At 33.9% G+C, this 25025-nt stretch overlaps 1 protein-coding gene across 2 annotated transcripts; it reads right to left on the bottom strand.

Annotated features, from left to right (window-relative positions):
- Positions 1–1254: 1254 nt before the first annotated feature.
- Positions 1255–25025, bottom strand: LOC143080403 (uncharacterized). Of its 2 annotated transcripts, XM_076256247.1 has the most exons (5): positions 24937–25025; positions 8669–8794; positions 6266–6361; positions 2244–2350; positions 1255–1766 (listed from the first exon to the last, which is right to left on the bottom strand). In XM_076256247.1, exons 2-5 carry the CDS (start codon positions 8790–8792, stop codon positions 1557–1559), a joined length of 537 nt encoding a protein of 178 aa, XP_076112362.1. In that variant the 5' UTR covers positions 8793–8794; positions 24937–25025; the 3' UTR covers positions 1255–1556. The 2 variants fall into 2 exon arrangements, with proteins under 2 accessions (XP_076112362.1, XP_076112354.1); XM_076256239.1 differs by lacking the exon at positions 24937–25025 and having other exon boundaries at positions 8669–9068.

Here is a 25025-nt window from a genome sequence, read left to right as displayed (position 1 = left end):
ACATTGTTATAAAGCCGTAGTATGTCGTTTAATGTTGTGTGTCAAATAATGTCCTTATCGTACTAATCCTTCAAATCATGGTTGTAAATGCTTTACATGTTTGTCAAACAATTCATTCTCTCATCATGGAATAGCATAACCCTGTTCAAGTTTTCTTGTTTTTCATGTATAAAATGTACGAAACAGTGAGCGATTGGATTGAATGTGAAACAGTCATATGCGTGTTTACGTGTTTGCGATTTTTATAGATAAAGGTTACCCGTGTATCGGTCATGAATGATTTGTGACTAGCAAAATATTTATAGATAAAGGTTACCCGTGTATCTTCATGAATGATTTGTGACTAGCAAAATATAATTGCTAAAATAGTAAAAATCCGATACTCTACGGGATTGAAAGACATTAACTAGGTTTGGATTATCCAAACCAATCAACGAACTTTAATTATTCACGTCTCAGTTAGGGAGCTACCATTTGATTTTTATGGGGGAGGGGGGGGGGGGGGGCTAGGATGAAATTTGAAAAAAATAGGCAGGACAGGAGTTTTGAGTAAAAAAAAAAAGGCAGGATGAGCAACTTGGTAAAAAAAAAGCCAGGACCAAATAGAGTAAAAAATAAAAAGGCAGGACAGAGATTACAACTAAAAAAAAAAGCAGGACAACATTTTTCATCCTAGCCCCCCCCCCATAAAAATCAAATGGTAGCTCCCTTATATCTTCCAATCAGATAGTAAGAAGTATTCATCCCGCAGATTGTCCATCGTTCAATTCTTGATAATATCTCCGAGACCAAGACGTTAATCAGGTACATCCAAGCAGGAACATATATATTAACCGCCATTGCCGCGATGATTTACAAATTCCGAAACTATTATAAAGCACTTCACATCAAATAAATCAAACTTTTTTATAATTTTATATGACAAAATACATCTACTAAATGATTAAACATGTATTTATTTCCGATTAGAGTTATGTGGTTTATTTAATGAGCAGTTCCTATAAAATTTCAGTCAGACGCTATCAAAATCCATAAATCTCGGGAAGTCTCGGAGTGTCCGAGATTTTATCAACTTTATACTGAAAAGCGTATCAGATTCATTTCCCGTTAAATATACTGTTCCCAGATCCAAGTACTTCTTGAGAATGTTTTAAAAGGGAAAAAACACGATTCTTATCATTATATGTGCCTTTTATTGTATCCATAATATTCGAGAGTTAATATATTGGGATTTCATTTGATACACCACATATATTATAAATAGTTAGATCTTATTTTATTTTCGAGAATCATGAACAAGTCGATACAACTCACCAAGGATTCATTTGATACATCGGACAATTATCGGACAATTGTATACAGTAAATGTTTAACAGGACAATGGCGTAAAAAAATTGTAAGTTATATTTCATTACATTCAAAAATCACTTTCAAAACATGGCATTTTAAAGTTCAGATTTAATGCCAAATGTTATGGACTATATTCCGATGCAGTTTTATGTTAGTAACACGGTCCTGTTAATTCTTGGAAACAAACTGGATTCCTACTATACGTTTCAATGTTTTTCTTTCTTTTTATGACAAACAATAACAGGCACTGAAGAATGGTGTATGATATAGTCACTAACACTTCCCAGAATTGTGCGACGAACTTTCCCGTATCCTCGGGTACCAGTAATGATTACATTGGCTCCCAGTTCATTTGCTTCGTGCACAACACCTTCTCCCGCGCTTTTGGCTTCAACTGGTTTAGCCTCGCCATCAATCTAAAAATAAAAAAAGGAAAACTTATAACTAAATCAAAAGTGCAATTTAGGGATGTCATCAATCTAGGAAAGTTTAGAAACTGGATCCAGAATCTCGACAATTGACTGCCATGAGATAGAAGTTTCAATATGATTTATAAGACCCAAAAATAAAAGAAAAAATCTAGAATATTATTTCCAATATAACCTAAACAAATTTCTATCGACAAAAACGGTATATACACCATCATGATGTCCTCCATTAGGAACAAGTGTTATGGTGTTGTTTATAACAACAAAGTTTCAAGAGGAATTTCTGTCAGATGAAACAAACATGACGTTAACAATTGAGTGAAAGAACTTCGCTCTCAAGAATTTCAACTTATTTTCGGATTTGTTTTTCTAATCGTCATGTCCAGTTTACTTTTGTTTAATGGTTGTTATGCCACTAGATGTTGCACCAATAAAACAAAGTCAACTAAGAAGCTGAAACCTTACCTGGAGATCTTTAAGATGCTGTGAGAATTTTTCCAATTTATTTTGGATGATAACATGTTCTTCTTTTATTAATGGTCCAACAGTTTCAATGTTGTTATGTTGTGGAGCTGAAAATTCGAATAATATAATGGATATATTTATGATCTTTCTATGTACGGTAAATGGACATATATTCATTCTTATTTTAGGGACATCTCGAGGTGACATAATTCTTTAATAATTATAAGACACACCAAAATAACATAGAATTCATTTTTTTTGTATATTTCATATCAAACGGGAGATAACTCAAATTCGAAAACTGGTTAGTCGCCTATTACATTGCATTATTTGTATGTATGTGTCAAGTCCGATACTTCGTTAATAAATCCAAGCAGAATGTGTTTTTATTTTAACAGGTGTAGATGCCCGGATCTTATTGGGAGGAAGCGGGGGGCAATCCTTACACTCATTAGAATTGGAAGTGAGAGGACCATGTTTTTACAAATGGAAAAATGGGCCCCTTGAATCAACGCCTGTTAAATGAATAAATGAATTATACTTTATTTTCTTAAAATAATTGTTACAGAGAACATAATACATATCATCATTATACAAATTCATATAGCATGTGTAAATTACATATACATGTATAAAGTAATATTAAAAATTTCTAACCTAAACGAACGATCATCTCTTGGACGTTTTTTTATAAATTTACACATTGTTGGAAGCAAATATAGCTGTCCAAACTTATGAATGCGCTTCTCTTGGTTTCTATTACCTAAAGGTTGCTATTGCAGTCATAACAAACATGTACAAAATAGAGATTGGTATTATATTTATTCTTCATTATTTATTACTGTAATTAATTAGCTTTTACTCAAACATTTTAAAACTAGTATAATATTATACATAATTTCAAAGAAAATTTTCACACGACGCGTAATTTGCTGGATTCAATGTTTTCTGTTTCCTTACAAGAATAGATCATATAATATTTCCATACACCAAATATAATTGACTTTTGCATACAGTTTTAGAAAAAAAGACAAAAACTCAAAAACTTAACATTGACCACTGAACCATGAAAATAAGGTCAAGGTCAGATGACACCTGCCAGCTAGACATGTACACCTTACAATCATTCCATACACCAAATATAGCACACCTATTGCATACAGTATAAGAAAAACAGACCAAAACACAAAAACTTAACTACAACCACTGAACCATGAAAATGAGGTCAAGGTCAGATGACACCTGTCAGTAGGACATGTACACCTTACAGTCCTTCTATACACCGAATATCCTAGACCTATTGCTTATAGTATCTGAGATATGGACTTGACCACCAAAACTTAACCTTGTTCACTGATCCATGAAATGAGGTCGAGGTCAAGTAAAAACTGTCTGACGGGCATGAGGACCTTGCAAGGTACGCACATATCAAATATAGTTATCCTTTTACTTATAATAAGAGAGAATTTAACATTACAAAAAATTTGAACTTTTTTTTCAAGTAGTCACTGAACCATGAAAATGTGGTAAAGGACATTGGACATATGACTGACGGAAACTTCGTAACGTGAGGCATCTATATACAAAGTATGAAGAATCCTTGTCTTCCACCTTCTAAAATATAAAGCTTTTAAGAAGTAAGCTAACGCCGCCGCCGCCGCCGTCACCGGATCACTATCCCTATGTCGAGCTTTCTGCGACAAAAGTCCCAGGCTCGACAAAAACTAGTTTTGACTTCAAGGTTTCGAAGTTGGTTTATTTCGTGGCATGAGGCGATCATCACAAATTCATATTACTATATTCATGAAATTTCCATGGAAAATGTTTCCTATGAATAGCATTTTTATTTTCCAAAAATTCAAAGAACAGCTGTTTTGAATGTAAGCCTGTGGCGCAGTCAATTAAAGGATAGCATGCTGGATATATTAACTATTTTTCACGAAAACAGCTTTCGGAACAACATGCTAAGTAAATAATTGTCCGCTAATATTACTTGTGGTTATTAATGGACAGTCACCAGACAATAATTCTATATAGTTAATTGGTATCAAATTAATCAAATGGTTATTTTTATTGACTTATGAGCATTTATATGAGTATCATGTCAACCATTCCCTATAAATGCATAATCTATTTTAGAAAATCGAATAAAAGTAGAAATTCAGTCTGTTTGATACAAAAGCGGTCATAACAAGTGTGGAATATGAAGACGATCAGACACTATAACGACTTGTATAAATATAATATTACCATGGTGAATTTAATTTGAATTCATTCTAAAATCAAACAAATTTCAATATTTTGTTTATATGGATAAAACGATAAACCTCGGATGGTGTTTGGTTCTTTTTTGCGTCGTCAGGTTGCTGTAATTTTGTGAATTTAATCTCAAGGACTTCGAGAATGAACATCCATTTTTCCCTTTTTAATTTAATTTTTAGTAAATTTGTTTTTAATATTTTTCATTTTATTTTCAATAAGGCCGAGCTTACTCTGCTCGACTGTTATGTCCATGAGACAATCTGGGGCTATTGGACGACAGAGCTCGTCCCATATCAAAAAGTTGATATTTTCCCGTCAAAAATGGACCCTTCGTTGCTACTGAAGTCGAATGACGACCTTGGATCCGAATAAATTGGGCTTCAATTTCTTCTTTTGCATGTATCTCTTTATATATATAAGTTTCATTTACCTGCCACCCTTTATTGTTTCATATTAAATAATTTGGGCAGTTTTTATAACAACCCATCGATTCCGGCACTTTTTCATGAACTTACTTACATGTAACAATATTGAGCTATGTAATATTAGGACAAAAAATAATTGTAAGACTTACAATATTGCCATTTTGAATTAGTACGTCACATGTAGTACTCAGACGAGAAAGAACTTAGTAAGACTTACAATGTGGCCATTTTGGATAAGTACGTCACATGTAGTATTCAGACGACAAAGAACTGAGTAAGACTTACTTATGCCATTTTGAGTAATGTATGTCACGTGTGGTATTCAGACGACAAAGAACTGAGTAAGACTTACAATACTTTCATTTTGAGTAATGTATGTCACGTGTGGTATTCAGACGACAAAGAACTGAATAAGACTTACAATACTGCCATTTTGAGTTAGTATGTCACTTGTGGTATTCAGACCACATATTCAGACCACAAATTACTGAGAAAGACTTACAAAAATGACATTTTGAGTTACATTGTAGTATGTCACATGTAGTATTCAGACGACAGAGAAATGAGTAAGACTTACAATACTTCCATTTTGAGTAATGTATGTCACGTGTGGTATTCAGACGACAAAAAACTGAGTAAGACTTACACTTGCTATTTTGAGTTAGTATGTCACGTGTGGTATTCAGACCACAAATTACTGAGAAAGACTTACAATAATGAGTTTTGAGACATTTTGAGTAAGACTTACAATACTGTCATTTTGAGTAATGTATGTCACGTGTAGACGACATTGAACTGAGTAAGAATTACAATACTGCCATTTTGAGTTAGTATGTCACGTGTGGTATTCAGACCACATATTCAGACCACAAATTACTGAGAAGACTTACAAAAATGACATTTTGAGTTACATTGTAGTATGTCACATGTAGTATTCAGACGACAGAGAAATGAGTAAGACTTACAATACTGCCATTTTGAGTAATGTATGTCACATGTAGTATTCAGACGACAAAGAACTGAGTAAGACTTACAATACTGCCATTTTCAGTAATGTATGTCACGTGTGGTATTCAGACGACAAAGAACTGAGTAAGACTTACACTTGCTATTTTGAGTTAGTATGTCACGTGTGGTATTCAGACCACAAATTACTGAGAAAGACTTACAATAATGAGTTTTGAGACATTTTGAGTAAGACTTACAATACTGTCATTTTGAGTAATGTATGTCACGTGTAGACGACATAGAACTGAGTAAGACTTACAATACTGCCATTTTGAGTTAGTATGTCACATGAAGTATTTGGACGACAAAGAACTGAGTAAGACTTACAATACTGCCATTTTGAATTATGAAGCACGTGGTGAAGTTCTATGGAATGTATCAGGTACACGTAATCAGTTGATCTGTGGACGTTTTCTTTGTACCCTGAAAAATACATTTTAAAATAGTTAGTTCTTTTGATAGAATTGTGCATGTTAATTTGGTTGTTGTAATACAATGTTCAAATATCTCTCTTCTTTGATGCTACTACAAAGGTTGAACAGGATATATAAAACAAAAAATAAAAAGAAGTGGTATTGTTGTAAATGAGACAAATCTCCACAAGAGACCAAATGGCATGCATAGAAGTTAACAAACCCTTGCATCAACTCTTAAACTTGGTTCAAATGTGGCCTGCTGCACGGCTAACTTATTTCCAAAAGTTCTGGTTTTCCAACTCTGCAATCTCGTATAAATAATGGATATTTTGTAAACTTTTGTAAAGGGATGAAGTATTTTTTACCGGACGTTAAGAAAGCGACAACTGTAATCCTTTATGAATGCCGTTTTATAAATATAATTTGGTTTTTTTCCCTATTCATCATAGTGTTTATAAATTTTATACCAACATGACTGTGGACGGCAAATAATTACAAAAAGAAATTAATTTCCATAGACGAGGTGTCAAGACAAAACTTATTGTCACAGAGAGTACGTAGGACAGCAAACAAAATATTTCATTTTGAGTATATTGATAGAAGACATGTACATTTTCATGTAATTATATTGGGCTCAAATCTGCTCCATTCGGCGAATTTTATCATTTTTGAAATCTTATCTGAATACCTGTTTCCATGCATCGTAGAAAATACTGACTTTATTGTGACTGATTGTATTCGGATTATAAAACGATTGGTGCATTTTTCTGTAAAAATCCTTTATCATGTTTGCACCACCAATATACGAACGTCTTATCAAATACAAATCGAAAAGTTTAAGCAGACGAAAAACTCACGTGGAGAAAGAAAGACTAATGGCATTTTGTTCGTTAAGAATTATGGTAGAAGATTAGATGATTGCACTAAAATGTTTTAAATACAATGTATGATCAATATTTTATTTGTAAATTAGACATGGAATTACATGTAGGGTGGTTTCGAAGTACAGTTCACGAAAATTACCAGAGAACGCTAGGGTAAAAATAATCTCCTAGCTGACTTCAAGCCACGCAGTCGTTCGTCTTCAATCCAAATTCCTACTCTATTGGTTAAGAAGCGAATATTAAGCAGCATATGCTAATTTCTAAGTCTGTGTTTGGTTCGGCCGGAGATCCAACCTAACATGACCTTCCACACTAATGGCGAGCACGTCACCATGTGACTAACGAGGCAGTTATTAACAGCTACATACATATATTATACTTCAATTATAGTATTGCCTGCATTGGCGGATCCAGGGGGAGGGGGTGTCCAGGTGTTGGAACCCCCCTTTTTTTCGCCGATCAATATATTTGAATGGGGACATATAGCAATCCCCCCTTTTTTAAATGGCTGGATCCGCCCCTGGCCTGCTATGCACAATAAACAGAGATTGTATGTAATCAAAATGAAATAAAGTGTATGAACTGCATTTATGTAAAATAACGTTAATTAAATACGGAATCAGTTATTTAGACTAATTAATTAATTGTTGTTTGCTTAACATCCAGTGGAAAATATTTCAAGCATATTCAGTACGGGAATCTCAAGGAAGAGGCCGGTTCTACAAAAAATAGTCAATTAAGATGGATATAAAGGGATTAAAATGTGCCTTGAAATAGGTCGACCACCGACACGTCGGATATAGTTATTCATGGGACCAGATATTTCAATGTGCAAAAAGCAGCAAAACAAAAAGAAAGATACCAATTAAGGGGGGCATTCGAAAATCATAATTCCAAAGAAACAGATAATACATTGTACCATGGATAAAACTAAAAAAAAAAAGACAAATTGCAATCCACAGGAACAAATACACAACGAAAACATAATTGAATTTCAACGTCGTCTGTGACAGGAAATAACTTAGCCTCTATAGACCTTAGCCATATTTTACATTTAATGAAAAATTCTAATCGCTAGGATATAAATGGATTTCATTTATATGTTTATGTCCTCAACACGCACATCTACTTAAATATGTAAAATGATAAAAGTATTGATCGCGTTGAGAGCAAAGTGCATACATTTATAATAATTAACAAAATGACAATACAGTATTTATTTAAAACCCCATGGCTACGTTTGTTTACATACTGCACATCTATAGTGCATTATGAATACGATGCACAGTTAATTTCCTTCCGCTTATAATCCAATGTTCAAAAATCAATTATATGTTAAATAAGAATTATATTTACAATTTCATCACTGATGTTTTCATAATAATCCTGTAAAAAATATTGCGACTATATATGTCAAGTAAATTACTTACATTGTAATGCATACATAGCATGCTCACTCCCATCCATTGCTATAACTACTTTCCTCTTGTTTTCCATCACTGTTTCTTCTTCTGTGGACCCCATGTTAAATGAACAAAGAGTCAATGTTGACATTTCTGCAAAAAGGTTTTAAATTTTTGTGTCACTACACTGCATTAAAATAAAAGCTGAATATACATTATCAAAACATCACAAAAACTTTTGTCAACTTGTTAACATAATCGCTTTACACCATTATCCTCTTGTAATTATATATAAACACTTTTATAACTCTATATTATGTCTAGGTCGTTATTGTTGTATTAGCTGAGCTTTGATCAAAGGAAGTTCAGCTCTTCGTCGAATTTGAATCTAGGATCATCTAGTGTCTTCTGTCGGGTCTTTGTTGTTATCGGTATATCAAAATTTACAATCGATTAACAAGGGCGAAACGAAACTTAAATTCTGAGGTAAGCGTAATATATGACACAATTTACAATGTCAACAGGCCATTCAATTCATGTATATACACAAGGAACTATTCTTTTATTATGCACTTCTTTCTATTTTCGGGTTCATGATTAAATTATCAAAATATATTGCATGTAGGCTGTCAATTTGTATTTTTTCAAATTTAGAATTTAGAATGAGAAATAGAATAATTAAAGGACTTATTTAAATTAACAATGCATGCTCATCTCCCATCATAAAAGAAATTGAAAAAAAAACATTGAAAGTAAAAAAAAAACGTGTGTATATTTCAGACAAGCTTATGATTGTGTTTTATACATAAATTTATAATTGAACTTTTAAGATATGTTCTATTATATTGTATTGTATTGCATCGTATTTAAAATATATATTTGTTTGTTTGTATTGCTTGACCCTTATGGGTGTAATTTTGCAATAAAGATTATAATTATTTTGTTGACAAGGCCAAGAGCCTAAACTTGTGCGTAGAAATTATAATGTTTCACAAAACCGATATAGTGCCACCCTAAGATACCCGCTGCCTAATCGACACATTCGTGTTTTGCCGTTCAGTTAAAAATCGGAGTTTCAAAAACAAAATCCCTGGTCCTCCAACTTGACAATGCAAAAACTTAAGGACACATGTAATATGCAAGTACAATTCAAATAGACAGAAGAAGATAGAAGGTATGAGTGCCAATGAGACTTCTCAATGCAAGTCATAATTTGTAAAAGTAACCCATAAAAGATAAAAGTACGATCTTCAACAAGGAGCATTACTTGTCTCATTGGCACTCATACCACATCTTCTTTTATTTATAATTTACCATAAAATAAAATAAAATTTTCGAAAGACCCATTCCTAATTTATCTTAAGCTTTTATTTTTGCATTAATCTTGATGTTTAAAAATAAGTTACAACCAATCGGACTAACGCCCTAACGAGTGGTATCTAATAATGTCTAACATTTTTGTTTTTGGTCACTGAATAGCGTCCTGATTTCACGATTGTAATGTTTCAATAAGGACTCATGGTATTGATTTCGTCCACTGGATGATTTATTATCATCATGATAGTTTGAAGATGACCCCGACAGCCCACTAAAGGACACACTTCTAATGAATAACAGGTTGGTTATCTTTTAAACGTACTATCAATAAGGACATCTTACAAAAAAAACCCACTTATGTTTACATTAAAAATATGTCAGATTTATGTTTTCTTTTTGTTTTACATATCATTGAATTATAATTCAAACAAGCTTGGCCTTTCATCTTAAAGTTCAGATACATGTTCAACTTTGTACAAATACTATATAATTATGTAAAACTTCCTTTAACGTTGTTGCGGTTTGTTTCGATAGCCTGTGACCAATTTCATGTTACACATGTAATATTCTGAGGTATGGGTTAGTGAGGTGGGGCATCAGGAATGATGCAATGATTATTCTGACCTGGGAAAATTATAACATCGGAAATCTCGCGCATTTCATTTTTTTTTTTTTAGGTTTTTAACAGCATGTACTAGAACAGTAAATCTCATGTCCTGATACCCCTAGCTATTTCCGGTTTCGATATGGAGCGAAAACATTCTAATTTACATATATATAAATATATATATATATATATGTATGTTAAGACGTTCAAACCATTTTTGTCTACTAGTATACATGAACCATATGGAAATGTTCTTACCTTCGTTTGTAGGAGATAAATGATTTTAAAAAAACTAAAGTCCTATGCAATTACAAGTTGGTGTCAAACACGTAACACGACCTTAAGGTTCTAATTATGTATACATGGCAATTGTTTAGAGTTATTTGTAGTCAAAGTAGTCTTAATTCATAAATGACTAGCTGTTTTATTGTAACATAAATAAATTATGCACTTCCTATGCAATCGATCATTCAATGTGCAATTTTATCTTTCACAATTATTTTGCTTTTATGATGCACAAATAATGCGCCATCAATGATGCAGCTCAAAACATTGGAAAAAGGTCCAATATTGTAGATTCGTATTTAATGAAAAAAAGTGTATACATATGTATACATTGACCTAAATTTTCTTATAATAATTAAACTGTCAAAAAGGTTATTAATCGAAAACATCAAAATTAATATTTTGCTGGTATGCTACTTAATATTATTCTTGAATTTTGACTGATGTTTATATTAAACTATGTATTATTGATTCGTAATGCATTTGTTATTGTTTAGACTACGGGACCGGAGAAAGAGGGGGGGGGATGTTAAAACATATTTTTTTTACCAGTTTGCAGTTTTTATTGCAGAAAATAAAATAACAATTTTTACTGGAAAGAGCGAAAATTGTCTACGAAAACTTCGAAAGAGGAGAAAACTGTCATTTTAGATTCCAGTTACATTAGAGACAAATCTCTATTGGTATAGTCTTACTGGTAAAGTCCAAATCAAGAACAAAATGATAATTTTTTCGAAGTCCTCTCAAATTAGAATCTCTGAAGATGATCTTGTGAGAAAAAGAAGTGTTCCGTGTTGTCATAAGCTACAATGATACCAACACCCTTTAAGTTTACTTACAAACATATCATACTAGTAACTGGAGAGAAAAGTCTTCATTTAGAAAATAGATGTTCAAGTAAATATATATTTATAATTTTATTTAAAAGATCGATGGTGCTGTTATTGAAAAAATACGGTTAACAAAACAGTAGCAACTTAACAACTTCAAGCAATCTAGATCATTTATAAAATTCAATTCGCACAAATTCATTCATATTTGATTGCTTGAATTTTGCTTCCCTAACGTCTAGGGGCAAATATTTCATGCATATTAGGTTTACGACAAAAACAAATTACAACAAAAGGAAGGTTCTAGAATGTTATCCAACCGGGTATGAAAAACGGGATGGATTGCTTCTTGTTTTAGGTTAAGTTGGACAGTGCCGATATTTCCTTTCAAACAAGTCAACAACGTACTACATGTATGGTCCATCAGAGAGTGTTTTCTAGCGGTCGTTAGTTACTTTTAGATATAGGGTGTCACTCCCTCTGCAAGGGATATTAGATATAACATTCCCGATTTATTTCCCAAGGTTGAGAAATTCAATGATATATGCCAGTCACCCTATGAGGGTAATCGATGTTGGGTGACTGGCTTCGCGACAAATCCTCATTGATGACAATTATTAGGAGAAAAGGCTTCGCGACAAATCCGCATTGATGACAATTATTAGGAGAAAAACCTATAGATAATTTATATCTGTATACATGTATTTGGAAGATTAAAGACCAGATAGGATATTACATGGCTCATTATTTCAAAGAAAAAAGGTGGAAACAGATCAGAAGAAGTGATTTTTCTCCATCAGTATAGAACTAGCAATAATCAGGATCCCTGATTTATCCTTTTATGTAATAATAAAATGTAATATAATTATTGTTTAAACAGTCCTCTATATCTCACGCGTTGCCTTGTAAAACCAATTGAAGAACTACGTTGCTGATTTATCATTAAACCATGGAAGTATTATATTGACAATATGATGATTAAATTGAACATCGACTGATAATTACAGACCTTTTATCAACACATAGTTCATTCCACTTATTAGTATAGTTCTTTGTTTAAGCTTTGTCATGCCAAAACAAGCAAACGTCTAATTCTGATTATTCAGATTCAACTTGTGAGGGGGTTACCATATCGTATTTCCTTTATTAACTGTTTTGTACCTTTTGGAAACCGAATACATTTGATTACCATATCTAAACGTAAAGAAACCAATAGCTAGCAAAAAAATTCGAGTGATGTCCTTCAACGGAAAGTTTCGCGTCAATATGGCTTGCCTATATGACGTATTCACCAGATATAAAGTACCATGGGTACTTTTCACAATTCCTCAAGGATGTTAGTGCTGATTATATCAATTACAAGAATTTAATTTGCCAAAAGAAATCGTGTAATATAGTATTGTAACGGATTTCGGCCTCGTTGTTCAACAGTTTTAGTCCCCTCCCCCTTTTCACTTTTATCAGATTAAATCTCTGTTTAACCGTATTGGATACTTATAAATTTTTGAATATGTTTCTTTTTATTAGAATAAGTTATCTTGGATATTTATTATGAACAGTAACTTGAGCAAAGATAAAAATAACGTCAAGTCCTCCCTGAAACTGAGTCGCCTTTCTATTTATTTTTGTACAGTGTAAATACAGAATTTCCTTATGCTGGACCTACCTTTATATATTTGTTGATGATTGTATTATGTTGTTTTAATCTCTATATATATTTATATTGAGTGAATTAGTTAACCTGGTCAAGTTTCTAGAGACTCAGAGTCTCTCTTTTTCCTTGTAATGTCCGCCATGTTTACTTGAGTCGCTTTACCGTAAACCGTCAAAGTGCACTGTCGTGAACGGCAATATTACGTTGAAATAGAGTCTTTCGAGTCGCTTTTGACGTCAATATGAAGTCTTTCAAGTCTTTTTGTTGTATATATACTGCACTACCATTGAACGCGTTAGTCGTGATCGGACTACCGTGGCAAAAGGTTGCTTACAATCACAAGCCTAATAATAAATCCTTTCTGCACTGTAACTTACAATTTGAGTCTTGCACTTTTTAAAAAAGGTTAGGAAATATTTTGTCAGAGTTTTACTTTATGTAAAACATAGCTTTATAAATTTATATTATAAGGGACTCTAGAGATTAGAGATCATTAGACGTACAAAAAGTACAGAAAAGTCAGAAAATATAAAATATTCCATATTTTATACAGAGACTCACCGACGCAGTCTCGAGTCTTAAGGTCGCTTTTAATAAGACGTCAATAGAGTTTTTCTTCAGAGAAAGTAACAGTTAAAGTTATTCTTGTATTATTTACTCGATATACCAACAGTATAGAAACTGCAATTATTAACGATTCTTTACATATATATTACGAATTCGAATATTCACAAAAAGTACAGTAAAACCCGGAGTCGCAACTTATACATTTGAGAAGTCGGCATCACTTATATAATTATAGAGATTTCTATAATTACTTGTTAATAAGATTGTTTATTTAATACATGTGTATATAGAACTTGACCAGAGTACTCACTAGCTTGCATACTATTTAAGTGTTATTTATTGTGTTGATCTAATGTAAAAAGATATACAATATTGAAATTGTTTGAATGACATATATATATAACTGATCATAGTAACACTTCATTAAATCATTAACTTGAAACGAATTATTTATTTCTGTCTTCTGAAACAACGCATCTTTAAATATACCTATTGGATTACAGGGTTGAGTTAACCCAAGGGAGCAGTCATTTGAAACAGTATTTATTGTGGAGAATTAGTTTGTCTGGCTAATTGTCTAGTTTTGTCAGTGGGTCAGAGTTTCACTTCAGAGTAACGAAAACGCTATAGCAACACCGAGCGAAAACGTTACATTTGGTGGCCAATGTGGGGAGTCCCAAATTCTAAGGGGCTCTCCGAACTAAGCTGAAGTGAAATTCATATAAATATTTAAATAAATATATTTAATTCCGTTTTATAAATAAATATGTCAAAAACAAATGTCAGACAACCCAGTTTTGTTGTTATAGAAGAAGATGAAAATAGTGCAAGTCCGTTTGGGGTTCGATCACGGCTCCCCGCAATGTCCGTGAACCTGGACTCAGATATGAACAGGAGTCTTATTGATTTGACACCATCAGGGGAGGTTCAAATGCGGGTCAATAGGGAAAAGCATGATGAATTCACTAGTCCACGAGCTCAAGCGGGAGCTACTGAAAATTCAATTCAGACTTCAACAGAAAATATAGATGTACCTAAACTTAAACAAGAGTTAAATGAAATAAGGGAGAGGGAAAGCATGTTAATGGGTTTATTGGAGAGTCATTCAGGCGACGAGTGTCGCAAATCACGGGAATCCTATGGAGGGGGAGATAGTTTTTGTAATAAGGTTTTCCCTGGTCTCCTAAATGACAGGAGGCGGCAACAGGCAGATCTCCGCGGTCTAAGTAGTGACCAGTGCTATGGGCCCAGCACTAACTCTCTATGGCAGGCACCTCACAACATAACTGATGAGGGGTGCAGTACTGTCCGAGTGGACAGAAACGGGTGTGTAGACACCATGACTCCTCCTGTAAGAAGGACTACTACTGCAGTAGCAGGGAATGGAAATTATAGTGAGAACTCCCATCCAATTTTTAATATAAATGATAACACAGTCAATAATTGTGTACCTCAAATAAATGAACCGTCAGTTCATTTCAAAAATAAGAAAACAATTACGTTTGACGGAACAGGTAGTTGGCAAGACTTTTTAGTTCAATTTGAACTAATATCTACTGTGAATAAGTGGGATAACGGCATGAAAGCCTATGAACTTGCAACTAGTTTACGTGGAGTTGCACAAGGAATAGTGACCGATATTGAGCCTGCTAAAAGGTTAAATTATGACTATCTTGTATCTGCTTTGGCATCTCGTTTTGAGCCTGCAAATCAAGTAAATATGTACAAAGTACAAATGAATTCTATTTATAGAAAGCCTAGTCAAACTTTGCCAGAAATGGCACAAGAAATTCGTAGGGTAACTAGACAAGCTTATCCGACTGCACCTATTGAAATAAGGGATCAACTAGCCAAAGACTGTTTTGTTCGTGCAATTAATGATCCAAAAATACAATTATCAATATTTCAAAGAGAACCAAAGACAATTGATGATTGTGTAAGGTTTGGTCTTGAATATGAAGCTTTCACTGTTGATCAAAAGAGATTAAATAATGCCAAACCGGCAACACGCATGTTGTCCGAAAATGATGATTCTGCCGAATATGATGTAGTTACTCGCTTGGCAAAGATAAGTGAACAAATGGAGAAATTGACAAATAAAGAAAGTCAAAACTTTAGTAGGATGACGTGTTTTTATTGTGGGAATAAGGGTCACATTAAGAAAGAATGCAGAAAATTTGAATGGGACAAAAGACACAATTGTGTCAAAAGTAACAAATTTGTTCCAAATTATAATAATCAAAATTCACAGTCTAACAGTACAAATAACAGTTTTCAAAGACAGGGAAACTGGTAAATGCTGGGGATAAGGACCGTTCACCAGCAGTTGAAGAAAGGGACTCGAGGTCCATTAGTTTAATTAAGTCAAATAAACAAGACAGTTTGTTTGTTAAATGTTTTATTGTTGATGTTGTTGTTAATTGTTTAATTGATACAGGGTCCACAATTTGTGTAATACACCCTAGAAAGTTTGAAAAACTTTCAAATGAGTTTAAACCGGAAATTCAAAGAAATAACCAGCGGCTTTGTTTGGCCGATGGTAGTTTTGTAAATACAATGGGTCATGTAGATTTACCTATTACAATAGGAAATTATACCATTATTCAAAAATTTACTGTTGCAGAGATTGATGTGCCAGCAGTAATTGGTTACGATTTTTTACATAAAAATAACTGTACCATAGACATGGGCAAAGGGGTACTATTATTGAAGGACTCAAAAATAGATTGTATAAAAGAGAGTCAAATGAGTTCAACTTTTAAAATAAAACTTAGTGACAAACTTACTATTCCACCAAATACAGAAGTTATCATATCAGGAATTGTTGAAGGTGATTCAAGTAGTATAATGAATGCTATAGTTGAACCATTACCATCAAAACATACTGAGACTTTACTAGTTGCTAAAGCACTAGTGGACCCTAGTTGTGGTCAAGTACCTATACGAATGGTTAACTTAAGTAAATATGAACAAATAATGCAGCCTTTCACACATGTTGCCACATGTGAACTTATTGACACAGGTTCAGTCTCAAATGAACCAAGGTCAGAAAAACTCAGGCGGTTGAGTTCATCATCATGTGACGAAGTAAATGAATTACCGAGTCTTTTGCAAGATTTGAAATTAAGGAGTAGTGAACTTTTGAGTGAGGGTCAAATTGATCAGTTAGAGTCTCTTTTAAAAAGACACAATCAAACATTTTCTAAAAATAAAGATGATTTAGGAAGGGCTACTGCCATTAAACATAAAATTGACACTGGTAATGCCAAACCAGTAAAGCAACCCCCTAGGCGTTTACCTCTAACAAAAAGGGATGAAGTCGATAAAGAAATTCAACGTCTTTTGGACGGTAAAATAATTGAGCCTTCAAAAAGTCCCTGGGCATCTTGTATAGTGCCTGTGACTAAGAAAGATGGCTCCACGAGAATTTGTATAGATTTTAGACCCATAAATAGCCTTACAATTAAGGACTCATATCCATTATGCCGCATTGACGACTCTCTGGATGCTCTGAGAGGCTCTAAATGGCTGAGTGTACTTGATCTTTCAAGTGGATATTGGCAAGTTGAGATGGACGAAAATGATAAGGAGAAAACAGCTTTTACGAGTACAAAAGGGCTATTTCATTTTAATGTAATGCCTATGGGTCTGTGTAATGGGGTTGCCACTTTTCAACGCCTAATGGAGTATACTTTGGCTGGCCTTAATTGGCAGACATGTCTCATTTATATTGATGACATAATAGTGTTTTCAGATTCATTTGAATCTCATTTATCCAGACTAAGTGATGTATTAGATAGAATAGCACTACAAGGACTAAAAGTCTCACCTAAAAAATGTAGTTTGTTTCAGAAACAGGTTTCTTTCCTTGGACATATTGTCTCAAGTGAGGGTATAGCAACAGACCCTGATAAAATTGCTAGTGTAAAAACATGGCCATTGCCAAAATCAATGACAGATGTTCGAAGTTTTCTAGGAACATGTTCATATTACCGCAAATTTATTAAAAATTTTGCTGAAATTGCAAGACCACTTCATAAATTAACAGAAAAAAATTGTACTTTTAATTGGACCAATGAATGTAATGAAGCTTTTGAGAAACTTCAAATGACTTTAATGTCTGCACCAATTTTAGGCTACCCTGATATGATAAAACAATTCATACTAGATACGGATGCTAGTGGTTTCGGAATTGGCGCAGTCCTTTCTCAACTTCATGAAGGCAAAGAGGTTGTAGTAGCCTATTACAGTAAATCCCTCAGTAAAGCGCAACGACAATACTGTGTAACAAGACGAGAACTTCTGGCTGTAATATTAAGCATTAAACATTTTCATCACTATCTCTATGGTACACATTTTAAAGTACGAACAGATCATGGAGCTTTAACCTGGCTTCTCAGGTTCAAAAATCCTGAAGGTCAAATGGCCAGATGGCTTGAGACTTTAAACACATATAATTTTGAAATTCGTCACCGCCCTGGTAAACAACATGGTAATGCAGACGGTTTGTCTCGCAGACAATGTTTTCCTTGTGATCATTGTTCAAAACAGGATCAAAAAGAAATTGATAATTCTGATGAAACTTTTGAAACGGTTGACTTTTTAAGAATGGCAAAAGTGCAGGACTCTCAAGAGGCCTCTTGTTCAAATAAAACAGACTCAGCTATGTGGTATGAGCATAAAACAAATGAAGAAATGTTTGAAGCTCAAAAGAGCGACAATGTGTTGTTCAATTTATTCTGTCTCAAGTCTGATAATGATAACAGACCTGAATGGGCCGATGTGGCTTTACACGATGTAAAACTTAAGAAATACTGGTCTCAGTGGGATCGCATTGTACTAATAAACAATGTGTTGTACCGAAAGTGGATAAACAGTACCACTGAAGAAAGTAATTTACAATTCGTAGTCCCTGAAATCTGGAAAGAAAATATTATGAAAATGTTACATGATGACATACAAGTTGGCCATTTTGGCATACACAAAACTGTGGCACGAGCACAGAATAGATTTTATTGGGTAAATAACCAAATGGGTGCAAAACTGTATTGTTTGCAATTCACGCAAACAGCCCCCCAGAAAAGCTAAAAGCAAAATGAAACAATACAATGTGGGTGCTCCCATGGAAAGAGTTGCCTTGGATATAATAGGACCCTTACCGATTTCATATAAAAATAACAAATATGCTTTGATTGTAACAGATTATTTTACTAAATGGGTAGAAGGTTTTCCCATGCCAGATATGGAAACTACTACCATAGTTGATAACTTAGTTAACCATTTCTTCTGTAGATTTGGAATACCTTGTCAAATGCACTCAGATCAAGGGAGACAATTTGAGTCTGGTTTATTTAAGGAACTGTGTGCTAAGTTAAAAATTGACAAAACAAGGACTACATCATTTAGGCCACAAAGTAATGGTCTTGTGGAGCGTTACAATAGAACTCTTGAAAATACCATTAGTAAATACATCAGCAAAAATCAAAGGGATTGGGATGAGCAACTTCCCTGGGCTTTAATGGCTTACAACTCATCAGAACATGAAACGACTAAGTTTAGTCCTAGTATGCTTATGCTAGGCAGAGAACTACAATTGCCAGTTGATTTAATATATGGTCCCCACCCCCAAGAAATTGAATATCCCGACGAAACAGTATCACACAATGATTATGTTAAAAGTATGCAGGAAAGCATATGGAAAGTGTCTGCTAAAGCACGACAAAATATTTCTAAAAATAGTGATAAACAAAAACGTCAGTATGATGTTAAGGCACATGAGAACACATACAAGACAGGCGATGTAGTATGGCTTTATACTTTTAATCGAAAGCCAAAACTGAGTCCAAAGTTACAAAGGAATTGGGATGGACCGTACTTTGTTATAGAAGTTATATCGGATTTGATATATAAAATTAAAAAGACAGCAACGTCTAAAATGCAAATTGTGCATCATGATAGGCTTAAACCATTCTTTGGTGATGTTCAAAACTGGGTCAACGAACAAGAAAATCAAAGAACTGACAATACTGTTAACACTGTGGTTGCCTCTGGAATCTGAAAAATAAATAAAATGTGTTTCAAATTCGTATTTGAAATTTGAAAGCTAGTAAATGTGTTTGAATAAATGAAGAACGCATTTTGTGTGTTCATATATATATATTAATCATAGCGAGGTTTATTGCTGTGTGTTAATAAAAAGTAATGTGTTTCATTTTTTTTTTAAATAAAATGAAAAACAGAAATTTAAGTATAAATACTTACCAAAGTATGCAAGCAAAATTATGGGTACTGGTCAACTGTGCTGTATGTTGAAATTGAATATATTCTCAAAACAGTATTTTTATACTTCAGATGGTTTTCTTTTGCTTTCACTGTGGTGCTCAGTACAACCTAAGAAGCCAATTAACAAGACATGTAAGGGACAAACATCCTAAGAAGATGCTTCAGTGCAGATTTTGCACTTACATGGTACCAACAAGTAAGAGGTTCCGCCTGAATGAGCATGAAAAGAATGTCCATAGACATATTCTGAATCCAAGAACCAACAACAGAGAACTTATTATCCCAGAAACTCCAACAAGAAAACCAGTGACAACCTCTAATTTTAATACAAGACAAAGTTGCACAGTCACTAGACCAAGAGAAGTAACACCACCAACAACACCTATATTAACAAGGTCTATTAAACCCATTTCTCCATTGTCAGAAATATCTCCTTGTAGCATTTCCTTGGGAATTGAGGATTACAGCTCCGTGTCACCTGTCAAGAAGAACTTAGTAGATCTTTTTGACTCTCCTACAAGACAGGCTGTGGAAGAGCCCAGAGAAGAAACTAGTATTGTACCTGAGAAACCAACACCAGAACCCTCCATAGTTACTACTTTGAGGGATAGTAGGCATTTGGCTTTGCCAGCTATTGGAGATGAAGTCTGTCCTGAAGACAGATTTCAGGCTCCACCCTCCCGCTTCCAGTGTTCATATGAAGCTTCAAAGTGCATGCTAGTGGCCGAGAAGGCAAAGAAGACAGGGAAATATACAGGCAGTGTATTGCCAGTAGGTTATGGATGTGTGAAGAAGGAAGAAATATGTATTCTGCCAGATGGGACAGTTTACAAACTGTTTGCAACATGGGTACCAGATCCATCTTTCCAAATATTAAGGTCGAAGGACATACAGACAGACGAGCGTCAAGTGCAACAAACCAGTACACAAACAGTGGATAAGCGGGTTGTGCTTACAACAACAGCCACCCAGACGAGGAGAGTTATTAAGAAAGAGAGAGAAGTCCAAACAGAAGATTGTAGAGTGGTAATGGAAAAAGGCACAGAAGAAGAACTAGAGCTGGACATAGAGGAAGAATACATGGATTTTGACTTTTATCATTAGAACAGTTTTATATTTGGACAATTATAGGCTTTTAAGAAATTAGTTATTATGTAAAAATTTATATTTAAGGTAGAGTAATTAGGAAAATTTTTGGGTTGGGTAAAGTTTTTGATAGTTTGGGAAGGGATTGGTTATTACGAACATATATATTTATGAAACTTAGATGTTTCATTCCAGTTAGAGTGTTGTGTGTTGAGAATATGCATAGTTGTATATAAAATGCATTTATTTATTGTATTTATTGAATCAATTTTGAAGAAATGTGTATTATAAAGGTATTATATTTATAAATGCTAAAAAAAAAAAAAAAAAAAATATTTTAGTAAATCAACTTGTCCGAGGTCGGACAATTTTTTAAAGAAGGGGGCAATGTAACGGATTTCGGCCTCGTTGTTCAACAGTTTTAGTCCCCTCCCCCTTTTCACTTTTATCAGATTAAATCTCTGTTTAACCGTATTGGATACTTATAAATTTTTGAATATGTTTCTTTTTATTAGAATAAGTTATCTTGGATATTTATTATGAACAGTAACTTGAGCAAAGATAAAAATAACGTCAAGTCCTCCCTGAAACTGAGTCGCCTTTCTATTTATTTTTGTACAGTGTAAATACAGAATTTCCTTATGCTGGACCTACCTTTATATATTTGTTGATGATTGTATTATGTTGTTTTAATCTCTATATATATTTATATTGAGTGAATTAGTTAACCTGGTCAAGTTTCTAGAGACTCAGAGTCTCTCTTTTTCCTTGTAATGTCCGCCATGTTTACTTGAGTCGCTTTACCGTAAACCGTCAAAGTGCACTGTCGTGAACGGCAATATTACGTTGAAATAGAGTCTTTCGAGTCGCTTTTGACGTCAATATGAAGTCTTTCAAGTCTTTTTGTTGTATATATACTGCACTACCATTGAACGCGTTAGTCGTGATCGGACTACCGTGGCAAAAGGTTGCTTACAATCACAAGCCTAATAATAAATCCTTTCTGCACTGTAACTTACAATTTGAGTCTTGCACTTTTTAAAAAAGGTTAGGAAATATTTTGTCAGAGTTTTACTTTATGTAAAACATAGCTTTATAAATTTATATTATAAGGGACTCTAGAGATTAGAGATCATTAGACGTACAAAAAGTACAGAAAAGTCAGAAAATATAAAATATTCCATATTTTATACAGAGACTCACCGACGCAGTCTCGAGTCTTAAGGTCGCTTTTAATAAGACGTCAATAGAGTTTTTCTTCAGAGAAAGTAACAGTTAAAGTTATTCTTGTATTATTTACTCGATATACCAACAGTATAGAAACTGCAATTATTAACGATTCTTTACATATATATTACGAATTCGAATATTCACAAAAAGTACAGTAAAACCCGGAGTCGCAACTTATACATTTGAGAAGTCGGCATCACTTATATAATTATAGAGATTTCTATAATTACTTGTTAATAAGATTGTTTATTTAATACATGTGTATATAGAACTTGACCAGAGTACTCACTAGCTTGCATACTATTTAAGTGTTATTTATTGTGTTGATCTAATGTAAAAAGATATACAATATTGAAATTGTTTGAATGACATATATATATAACTGATCATAGTAACACTTCATTAAATCATTAACTTGAAACGAATTATTTATTTCTGTCTTCTGAAACAACGCATCTTTAAATATACCTATTGGATTACAGGGTTGAGTTAACCCAAGGGAGCAGTCATTTGAAACAGTATTTATTGTGGAGAATTAGTTTGTCTGGCTAATTGTCTAGTTTTGTCAGTGGGTCAGAGTTTCACTTCAGAGTAACGAAAACGCTATAGCAACACCGAGCGAAAACGTTACAGTATCATAATATTTATAACCACTCGCTCAACATGGGAACGGACGTGACGATGCTTCTAAACGCAAAAAGACTACGAATCACGGGCCAATTGTAGTAGAACTCTTCTGCAAGCGGTAAACTTATGTTCTAATTAAAAAAAAAAAAAAGAAGATGTGGTATTGGTATGATTACCAATGAGACAACTCTCAACAAGTGACCAAAATAACACAGAAATTAACAACTATAGATCACCGTACGGCCTTCAACAATGAGCAAAGCCCATACCGCATATTCGGCTTTAAAAGGCTCCGAAATGACCATGTAAAACAATTCAAACGAGAAAAATTACGGCCTAATTTATGTAGAAATGAACGAAAAACAAATGGGTAACACATAAACAAATGACAACCACTGAATTACAGGTTCCTAACTTGGGACAGGCACATACATACATAATATGGCGGGGTTAAACAAGGGGGGGGGGGGGGTACTTCCTATGTTTTTAGTGGTACAAGCGTGCCGCACAGCAGGGTTGCTTTTTCATGCCCTGCTGGTTAGAACAGGGTCACTTTTTTCATGTACTGCTGATGAGAACAGGGTCTCTTTTTAAAAAAAGTATTTGTCTAGAACAGAATCGCTAATTTTTACTTTTACGATACTGTTTAGAACCCGGCGGGTCTAGAACAGCATCTTATTTATTATCTGCGAAAACGTAGAGCTAGCTCTCTTAAGGTCCTTTTGATGATTTTGATATTTGCGGACCAAAAAAAAAAATAAATCAAAAGACAATAGAGATTTGTTTTTACAGCTACTTATTTATACGGTCTAACACAGAATATACATTTTCTGAGCGTATCTAGAACAGGGTATGTTTTTCGATAATTCTGTTTAGAACAGGGTTTGTTTTTCGATGTTTTCTGGTTAGAACAGGGTATGATTTGGCAAGTGCTGTCGTCACAGTTATACCCGAAAGGATAGTCAATACCCCCCTTTTTTTGTTAAACATGTTAGCGGGATCCCAACCATCCCCTTAACATAGGAGGGTCATTTCTTATATACAAGGTGATAGGACGTGCCATACCGCTTGAATAGGTCGCATTTTCAAGCTTGAATATATGTGAATAGGTCGGGTAAAACTATCAGAATTATATTATTTAATAGGTCAATAAAGTTCCCTTAAATTCTTCGGCTGTCATGTTTCTTAGTGTTCCTAGCTGTTTTCTAGGGAAAAGGTTACATTCTTACCTTCACTGTGAAAGTATATACATTTTAAAAATCTAAATTATATGAAAATGATGGGAAAACAGAACCCACACAGAAGTTAGAACCCCTGCGACACTTCCTATCAATTAAGGCAGCAACCATTTAATTTTCTGGGGGGGGGGGGGGGGGGGGGGCTATGGTTTTTTTTGGAAAAAAAAGTTTGTTTCCAGTTTTTGGAGAAAAAAATAATTTGTTTTTGATTCTGAGAAAAAAAAAATTGTTTGTTTCACCCTCAGCTGCCACTATATGTAATGCTAAAATTGAAAGAAAAAAATTGTTTTCGACTTGTCGCGAAAAAAATAGATTGTTTTTCGCCACAGGCGAAAAAAAAAGTTTGTACAGAAAAATAAACCATAGCCCCCCCCCCCCCCAGAAAATCAAATGGTTGCTGCCTAAGTATTAATTCAGAAGTGCACCCCTGCCCTTCCCCCTACCCGAGATTCAATCACATGCGACATTTTACTGTTTTTCGCTTTAAACACCGGCGTAGCCCAGACCTGATCATTCGTATGATTTTATTTCGTGACAGGTTATCAAGGTCATGTGAATATGTATACAGTTACCTGATGATTATAATTTATAGCAATTCTTTAAGTTTGTTTACAAAGACAATGGAGGACGAGGACGTCACAATAAAATTCATAACAACAAG

This window comes from Mytilus galloprovincialis, chromosome 1 (assembly GCF_965363235.1).
Source record: "Mytilus galloprovincialis chromosome 1, xbMytGall1.hap1.1, whole genome shotgun sequence".
Lineage (NCBI taxonomy): Eukaryota > Metazoa > Mollusca > Bivalvia > Mytilida > Mytilidae > Mytilus > Mytilus galloprovincialis.
Note: the sequence above shows the minus strand (reverse complement) of the source record. Positions and strands in the feature narration are given on the sequence as shown.